The 10,347-nt window shown below is 30.3% G+C and overlaps 1 protein-coding gene across 1 annotated transcript; it reads right to left on the bottom strand.

Moving 5' to 3' along the window:
* Positions 1-1,839: 1,839 nt before the first annotated feature.
* LOC145567649 (vacuolar cation/proton exchanger 3-like) lies at positions 1,840-7,891 on the bottom strand. The gene is made up of 12 exons (XM_081626991.1): positions 7,548-7,891; positions 6,385-6,452; positions 5,466-5,494; positions 5,132-5,328; positions 4,370-4,582; positions 4,121-4,249; positions 3,708-3,824; positions 3,483-3,536; positions 3,174-3,290; positions 2,976-3,066; positions 2,717-2,774; positions 1,840-2,295 (listed from the first exon to the last, which is right to left on the bottom strand). Exons 1-11 carry the CDS (start codon positions 7,836-7,838, stop codon positions 2,719-2,721), a joined length of 1,362 nt encoding a protein of 453 aa, XP_081483117.1. The 5' UTR covers positions 7,839-7,891; the 3' UTR covers positions 1,840-2,295; positions 2,717-2,718.
* Positions 7,892-10,347: the final 2,456 nt, after the last annotated feature.

Raw genomic sequence — 10,347 nt, 5'->3', positions numbered from 1 at the left:
CACTTGAACCAGACCACATACGGGCCAATTCCCACTGTAGGGGACCATAGAAAAATAAATAATAAAGATTGTACCTCATTCTTAACTCATGATCATTATCTCTTTAACAACATGCCAAGTACTAAGGTATATAACGCTGAGCCTCAAACCAAGAACAAAATAATCATTTTCAACCTTTTAATCTCATACATTGATCAAATAATTATTCACAAACTAATAGATAATATCTCAATAATGGCACATGTTTCCAAATTAAATAACATAACAATTTGAACTCGATTCAATAATATTATATCTCAACTCTTATAGGAATATAAAACCAATAATCAAATATAATTAACTCACAACCCAAAAAGAATTAATACTCTGCATTAACAACCCTAAAACCTCCATAAAACAATACTTCTTATAACAATAACATTAAAAACCTAGCATAAATAACACAATCAATTAATACGACAATCAAATCATATAATACAACACTTTAATCACATATATATAAATCTTGAACTTACAAATTAAATAACAAATCATAAAATTTACAAATCATAATACGAAGTACAATTAATAAAAACAATAATCTATAATCAAACAACTCAAAGAATTAAGATCGTGTGATTATCTTACGGAAGCATGGTTAAATTGCCGGATAACATGACTTGCGTAAGGTAATAATGGGCTCTAATTGGTTAATAAATGGGTATTTGCTTTAATTTGGTATTTGATGGGTATTTGCTTTAATTTGGTATTTGATCATTAAAAGGGTAATGATTGCCGCATGATATATATATTGAGAAGGAATTGATGAAGTTTGAGCATAAGATAATTAAACTAGCTGAAACAAGTTTGCAGAGGTCAACTCTAAGAGTTTTTGAGAAGGAAAAACACGACTGCACCCTACGGCCATATTAGGTATAAAAATAAACAATAATGATTATTTATTGTTTATATATATAGGGTTTAAGATATATTAGGTATAAAAATAAACAATAATGATTATTAATATAATTAATAACTAGAAATATAAATTATTTATTTAAAAATTATATTTTATAAAATCAGAAAATATTTGGGTATTACATGAATTAACCCGACCTGATATCCGAATTGACTCGACCCAAAATTGACCCGATACTCAAAGTGACCCGAAACTTGAAGTGATCCGACCCGATCTTGACTCAAAGTGACCCAAAACCTGAAACGACCCGAACTTTATCCGAATGACTTGACCCAAAATTAACAAATATTCAAAATAACATAACAGATTTAGGGCAATTACTTTACCCGAATAAACACTTATCGAAAATAACATAAACATTATAGTCTTGTGTGTATAGTACAGTTGGAACGAATGTGCGTGTAATTTAGTACTCGTAATTCATAAAGAGTTCCACTTGATAAGGAACACTTGTTATATTGATCATACATATGAAACAATACAGTCTTGTGTATATAATACTGTTGGGATTGTGTAATAAATATATTATTAATATTCAATTGTTATACTTTATACTTATTGTTAATTTCTACATCGATATAGATGAAGATTGACCCGACCCAAATTTGACCCGACAATTGGACCCGAAGACCGACCCGACCCGAAGTGTTGACCCGAAACTCAACCCGACCCGAATTACCATTGACCCAAAACCCAAATTGACCCGACTCGACCTGAATATTGATTGACCCGACCCAAACGACCCGTTTATCAGGTCTATATGAGTATATACTGGTAAGTAGTAGCAAGCTAGCCTGTGGGCAATTTGGCTATTTAATTTTTCCATTATTACAACAAAAAAAAAAAGGCACAAAAAGTAGAATCAAATTAAATTGAATTGAATTACAGTGTCGTTTATTACTTTCCAATAAAACCAAACTCAAGAAAAAAAAAAAAAAAAATTACAAGCTTTCTTCCATTAAAAATCTCTCCTTACCCAAAAAAATGAAATTTTTTGTGTAATATGGAGACTATAAAATAAATTCTTGAAATGCATATATATACGATTATATGCGTATCTCCATCAGCCTTCCTTTGGCTGCATTTGTAGCAACTTTCCAATAATTTTTTATGTTTGCTGATCAGAGAGTACATTTTTTATTTTTTTTGCTTTTTTTTTTTTTAAAAAAATTCTCATCCTTTTTATTTGGCACAAAATAATGTAGGTGAACTTTGATGAACTCCATAATCGATCCGTAAGTTTAGATGAAACAATCAACAAATTCCTTTTCCGATCCTTAGCTTGGTTCATCAACATTGATACCTTTTTTCCATGGTGCCCGCTTGGAAAAAAAACCCTGTATAACGTAATCTCATCAATCTCTCTACAAATTTACAGTGATAAATATAGAGATAATATTTTCTTAAATCAAGGCCAATGTTTGAACTCTTAACCTTTAATCGTATTAATATTAAATTGTTAAAATATTACGTCAACTTTTCATTTATATGCAATCGATGTAATTGGTATGTGATATAAGCTAATGTAAAAATAAAATAAAAAATGACATACACAGTGTTATAATAATTTGTATCTTTGTGTAATAATTAAAAAAAAAAAAGTGTTGTGTATCTTATGTCAAATATGTTGAATTTCTATATCAATTGTTGCTTTTATGGGTGTGTGGATAATTGGATAAATTATACAAACTTATATAATATATTCCTCAATAAAATAACACATTTTTTCAAAGAGAAATAATACATAACTACTTTTACCTCTAGAAAATTTGGTTGTTGGTAGATGCATTTGCCACGTTCATGATATTTGGTTGGCCTGTAAGCAAACATGTTTGCACATTACACACTAAACAATTATTTGTAGAAATCATGTTTAATATACATTATACCCTTGAATGGTGTATTTAAAGTCCTATTTTAGAAAAAGAGATTACAGAAAGTAATAATATGAAATAGAGGGAGTATTCAAATTACGAGTTCATTAGTATAAATTATCGATAAAGGTATAAACTCTTACTTGAAGGAGTTCGAAGGACAATAAAACAAGCCCCCATAACAACGTAGCAAAGCAGCAGAACTAATCCTTTCATGTAGTGAGAAGTTCCATCCTACGCAAATCATAGAATTTGCACATTATAAATTGTTATTGTTAAATTAATTAGCTAACAGGAACTTTATTCATGCTAATTTAATTCAGTGGAATGAATTATTTTACCTGTAAAGTGAAAGCAGTGACAATTATGGAAAGAGCTAGACAACCCGTTTCGATTGTGTTGAAATTAAGATCCATCTCGATACCCATTATCCAAGCAACTACAACACACAATGGAACCTGCGAGAACATAATAATCGATGTTCATTAGGGGTAATACGACAGTTCATAGTCATATGGTATAACCTAAAGTGTACAATACATTATTTAGGGACGGAGGAATAAGTATGGTAATAACACGGTTATGAAATTTTATAGCTCTATACATCAAAATTAATGATGGTACATTATTTAAGAAGTGTTTGTACTTACCAAAAACATGGAAATTTGAGTAGCTGATCCTAGAGCAACACCCAAGGAAATATCCTGTTCAATTTGAATACAGTAGGTTTAGTGGATTTAAAATTAAACATGAAGCGTGATTTTGTCATGTATTTCCAGGCAAATACAAGAAAAAAGTTGGAAATATAATATGTATTAAACGATAATTATATTAATATGTAATCATATATATAATCATAGGAAAATTAAACATACCAACTTGTTCTTAAAAGCAAAAATGACAGCTCCAGCATGTTCAGCTGCATTGCCTACAATTGGTAGCAAAATTATGCTGATGAAGCTCACTGATACGCCCCATGACACTGAAGCAGTCTGTCAGCATGCATCCAAAATGTCACATACCATAACATAACAACATTTAAAATTTTATTTTCAAATTTTATCTTAATGGATTAATTAATTTGGAATGAATTAAATAGAAATGGACATACTACTTCCATTTCATCACAATAAACAGTGTATAGTTCAAAGTACTACTTATACTATTTACACTCGTCAACACGTAACTTTGATCATTTTTTTTAAAAAATGGCTACTATTAAAAATATATACAATATGTTTGTAATTTTGAATTAAACAATGAAAAATGTAATACATTGATGAATTACCTCAATAGTAGCAACAACGTACTCAGATAGCAATGCAATAACAGCAGTCATTCCAACCAACCAAGCAAATCCACTCCAAAACCCAATAACAGGAACTTCTTCAGAAGTTTCTGCATCATCATCAGAATCCTAATAATAGTTTCAAAACATGCTCAATTAGTTAGTAATCATTATCATACCAATTAAGTCCTTAATTAAAATCAAATTAAATATTGGTGATTCCAGCATGAATAATGATCGTGTAATCACCTCTTGAGCCTCAAAGAATTGTCTGTGAGTCCATAATTGGAAGACAAGGTAAGCAAAGTAAGCCACCAGCATTACTATACTGCTTACTCTTGATAGGATTAGTGTTGAGTAGGATACATCTTGAACAGATTTAACACCATAATTGAAGAGCAATGGCAAAATGTGGCATAATAATCCCAGCAATAAAAGGAAGCAGTTTACATCTGCTTGTTTCTGTTGAATGATTAAAACAAAACATGTTAAACAAATTCTTTTTGAGTTTAGAGTTTTCTGCATTCATGAGATTCAAACTCGAGACTTCCCTTAAGGAAGGTCAAACTGCTTACCACTTGAGTCAACTCTTGTTGGTTGTTAAACAAATTTATATACAAAAAAATGTATAAAAACCTAAGGTGTGGCTTTTTAATTAGTACTTGATCTATCAATAATCGATTTTCTTCAATCTTTCTGGCTTTCAAATTCTTTGTCTCCCTCCGTTTTTGTAAGTGTTATATAATAATTATATATATATATTTCATATTGTTCACGGCTTTTCGTATAGTTTAAATTTATTTACTTGGTTAAGTACTTTCATCAATAGAACCCCTCTGCACACCAAATCAAAATAACATTGACGGAATTAGGTTTAACTTGACTCATATCAACAATAATATAATGTTATCTTTAATAGTCATATAACACTGTATCATTTCAATTTTATTAGATTTCTCAGAAGAGACACAATAAGGCATCATATATACAAGCGGGTTAATTAATATTTACCCTATCATACTTTTGCTCCTTGTTGAGATTGGCAAGGCCACCACAAAAGAGGGAAGTACCAAGAACCAAGAGAAGGTTGGAAAGAATGGAACCAAGAAGTGAGTACTTCACCAAGGCTACTTTATTCTGACTTAGGGCAAGAATTGCTATTATTAACTCTGTAGCATTTCCACATGTTGCATTCAAAAGCCCTCCAACTGCAAAATTCAAATACATTTTTTGTCATTCTTTGTAATTGAAAAAATAATTCTAATGAGTAATGTATGCTAACTATTAAATTTAATAGAATTGAATTTATTATAATAAAGTGATGAGTAAAATATAATTGTAATACCTGTTGGACCAGTGTAACAAGCAATTTGTCTGCAAATTTATAGCCAAATAGACATATAGTAAGAATAAGGAATCAAAGTTATGTTAAAATAATTATTGAATCATTAATTAAAAGAAGATAATTAACTAATTTTGACAACAAAAAGTAATTAATAAAATATGAAATTATAAAGGCTAGAAAGATGTTTAAGTTCAATCAATATATAAAAATGTCTTTCTTTGTAGACTAGGATATAATTAACTAATTTTAAATGCGATGTATAAAATAAGTAAATTAATAAATAAAATAATGCAACTTTATTATCAATAAACTAGTGTGTGACGCGGGTTTCGCTTCAAGTGAGACTTTGAATAATTCATTTTTATATTAAAAGCTTTAAAAGGGGCAAATACAAGTTTATCTGCCACATAAACGAATTTTTGTTAATCTGGTGGCATTTATGTAAATACATTGAAAAAACGTGGTATTTATTTAGTACTTTTGGTGAGCTATCCAATTACTGTTTGCACTTTCTTTTACTGTTTAGTAAGGAAATTACACATGTATTCCTCAACTAGTACATGAAAAGACACATGTACCCCTCCACTGGTATTTGAAAAGACATTTATACCCCCAGATAAACAAATTTTTGTTTATCTGGGGAATTAACTGGGTATAGCTCCTTTAAAAATCTTGATGTTAGTTGTTTTCATTCAATGAAGTTTTGGATTCAAATCTCTTTGTATGCATTTTTAATTTTGATCATTGAATGATGATGTGGCATGATGTTAAAGGTCGTCGAATGATGATGTGGCGTAGTAGTTGTGTGATAAAGGATACACGTGATACATACACAAATTTAGAAATGTCTTTTAATACAGTATATAGTATAGATTAATTAATAAAATAAGGAAGAAGAAGAAGAATAAGAAGAGCTTACTCAGTTATAAAGCTCACACGCTCCGCAAGTGGTGTGAGTGCAAGTAAACTCAAAGCAAACACCCATTCCTGCCCACAAATGTTACAAGTAAGACAAATTAATCCATATGAAACTAGGCAGGTTTAAATTCAAATGATTTTTTAAATAATCAATTATATAATCGTGTATAATATTGTGCATATTATGAGTAATTAATGTAACTGTTTGCAATTTAATATCATAAAGATATCGTAAAAGCTTTATAGCCAAATTTCAAATATTTTTTTATCGACAGATACTCATGGAATAATATTTTATCGACTGAACTAGTTATATATCATAGTTAGGTTTATTTCCTAATTAGCATATATTATTGGTGACACCACTTTTTGCTCACTATCTTTATATGCACCTTAGTAGGTTATTATTGTTACACTTGGCCATTGCTTCTCAGATAATGTAATTGAATAAGGAAGTGGTCCGTTACAACTAAAATCCTCTGACATACATAATCTCGTGATGGGCTGTTGCATAAAACAAAGTAAAATCAACCACAATCTCCCCCATAAAACTTCTAGTGTAGTTGTATTATTTGCATTGATATGATACTCTTTCAACAATTGATATTGGTATTGTAAATTTGATATTGTTGAGAAGGTATACGAAGTATCATTTTTTTTACCTTTCATTTTTTTGTTCGTATACATTTTATCTATAGCAAAAGTAAAAATATTGTACGAGTCTGAATCGTGGTAAGACAGATATAAGTTATTAGACATTTTGTTTACCTTTTATAATATATTAACAATTAAATTATAATATAAATTTTGGACATTTTATAAAAGTTTGTTTTGAAATTTTATGCATTATAGGTTGGTGGATCGACTCACAATGAAACAAACTCAATCAATACTTGTAAAAATATATTAAGTCCCCTTTTTTATTTTCTATCAATTCAACTCAACGAATCAAAACATAATAAAGTAAAATAGGCTATAGCCTATAGGGTAAACAATTCGGGAAGGAGTAAGTATAATAAATTCAACACTCCCAACACTTGAATTAAATGTGCATGCATATTGAGAAATGGCAATTAACATGCATAATTTTTTTTTTCCCTTTATATTTTATGAAAATAAATTGTAAAAATAAAAATGGAAAACATGTTGTTGATTGGTTCTTACCCTTCCAAAGTTATATTGATGAGCAGCAATAGCCAAAGGAATAGCAGGAAAAAGAACAGCAAGCTTAGTACCCAAAAACACTTCCTGTAAATTAGTTAGTATATTTTTCAGCAACCCACATTGAACCTTATTAATGAGTTGAAGTTCAGATTTTCTCCTGAGAGAAGACGAGGACATGTTATGTGCCGTTCGCCCCGGGCGGACGACTTCCTTAGTCGCCGTAGTCCCCTTGGATCCTCCATTCTCCAAACCTGCCCACACTGCATCTCGTGTACGTGACGAGGAGTCCATATTTTTCTCTTTGTTGTCGTACGTAGTCGAATACGAGAGTAAGAATAACAGTAAATGAGGAATTTACTCGGTCGTTTCTAGGAACCAAAACAACAACAAAAACAACAACAACAAAGATTAGAATTGGATGATAATTAATGTTGGTCGAGTAATTAAGAACTGTTATGTATGTACATTGATATATACTGCTACGGAATTACAAAAAGCGTTTTCCGCGAAATTTCTCTATTTTGTTTTTTGGATTCTCTGAAATTTGAATGTGATGTATATATATACTATATACTGCCTAATGCCTATATACTGCCCTCTTTTTTTTTTATTGTTTTTTTATTATTACTTTTATTTTATTTTATTTTATTGTTATGGATATAGTCCCGGGTGTCGACAACACAAAGGACCAAGCCTTAAAAAACCAGCTTCAGTTCAAATGCGGAAGTAAGTTACTCATAGCACACTTCAGGAACAAGTTAACTGCTACTCACTTCCTTGCTTTAATATGGCTATTGCAAAAATTTATTTTAATAATCTCAACTTTGTCCAATTGCTTTGAATAATCCCAAATTTCAATTATTCTCTAATAATCCTAATTTTATAGCGTGTTTTCTTTTTTCAATCTCAAAAACCGGTAAAATGATGAGAGGGTTTAATGAGAAGTTCCTTCAAATGAATAGGATGAGAACGATTTTTTGTTCGTAAATTTGTACTGAATGTGCATACAGCAAAAATTTGGCTATTGCAAAAATTCATTTTAATAATCTCAACTTTGTCCAATTGCTTAAAATAATCTCAAATTTCAATTATTCTATAATAATCCTAATTTTAAAGTATGTTTTCTTTCTTCAATCACAAAAAACCAGTAAAATGATGAAAGGGTTTAATGAGAAGTTCCTTAAGATGAATAGAATGATAAAGATTTAATGTGCATGAATTTGTACTGAATGTGCAAAAAAAATTTTGACCCAAATTCGATGTGTATAAATTTTAAAGATAATGTGCACATTTTTTTATTTTTCAGAAATTTCAAAAAAAAAAAAAAAAATTGTTAGTTCGATAATCAATTTTGCACATTTAATGAAAAAATAAAAATGCACGTTTAGTGAAACCATGCATGCTTCACATATATATAATTAGAATTATAAGCATAAGAGCTATATATAAGCATATATAAGTATTAAATACACTCTTAAAAATTGTATAATATTAGGAATTTATGACAAAAAAAAACGCGTAAATTAGTGTCGTAATTAGTGTTTATATTTTTATGATTTTCTAAATTTATAAGGTTTTTTTAGTGTGTGTGTGTGTGTGTGTGTGTGTGTTAACACGTGATTAGTCCAAAAAAATACTAGTTAAAAAAATAATAAAGTTAAAACTAAGAAAAAAAAACCACCGCCAGCCACCTACGTTGGTGGCTTCCACCCTCATCGCCCCACCCCCTCCTCATCCCCGAACTATCGACCCCCTCCTCATCTCCAAACAACTAGAAAACCCCCCCATCCCCTCTCCCAAAACGACACCCCTCTTCCCCCCATCCCAAAAAACCACCCCTACTTCCCCCCACCCTTGAAACAACCTATATTACCGTGGTTTATATTTGTCGAACTATTAATGCACTTGCTTAGTATAGCATCCTCAAGGTTCAGAGGAAATGAGTGAGCAAGGCACATATCATCCTGATCATGGCACATAATAGTTTTACAAATTCTTCACCAAATGCCCTTGGGTTATTTTTTAAAAAAACTCAATTTTAGTTTGACAATGACAATTACAATTTTAAAAAGCTTTTAAAAATATTGGTGATACCCATGCTCACACTGCTGCTGCTTCTTTCAGCTCAACCCACAGTCAAGAAGACATGGAACAAATAGCTTGGGACATTTCTGCATTGCTTCTATCAAGCATTCTGGAAGCTCCCAGATAGCTCTAGAAACTTTTTCTGCTGTAATATAGCTTATATTATTGTTGGATTAATTTTGTATACTTAGCTATAAATAGTCCTAGAGCTTTAATACTTCATTTCATTCAATAATAAAAAATCTTTCCCCAAAATTCCTCTCTTTATATTTTTCTCTCTAAACTTAGCTTCTCTCTAGAATTATATTAGAAATCAGAATTAGTTGAAGAAAATCTGCTTGAAATTGCAGATTTCTACATGGTATCAGAGCTTTGATAGCTCGATCTTGATCATATTCAAGCTTCCGCAAGTTTTCCGTGTTGTTTTTCAATCCAAAAATATGTTCAAATCTTTCTGATAGTTTTTTGAGGTATTTTCCAAAATTTTTGCTGATCATATTCTACAATTTGTTGATTGTTTTGGAGGTTATTCATTCTGATTTTGATAATACAATTGAGTTTTAGCATCTTTTTGTGCATCTCAATTGTTTGTAAAAAGTTTTCAAAGATTTTGAGCTCAAATTTGCATTGAACAACTAAACAATGGCTGCACATAATCAAATTCCTCTTCCAATTGGACAAGATCCTTCATCTCCTTTCTACATTCATCCTTCTG

The sequence above is a fragment of the Chenopodium album genome, chromosome 11 (assembly GCF_948465745.1).
Source record: "Chenopodium album chromosome 11, dcCheAlbu1.1, whole genome shotgun sequence".
Taxonomy (NCBI): domain Eukaryota; kingdom Viridiplantae; phylum Streptophyta; class Magnoliopsida; order Caryophyllales; family Amaranthaceae; genus Chenopodium; species Chenopodium album.
This window is presented reverse-complemented; position numbering and strand designations above follow the sequence as displayed.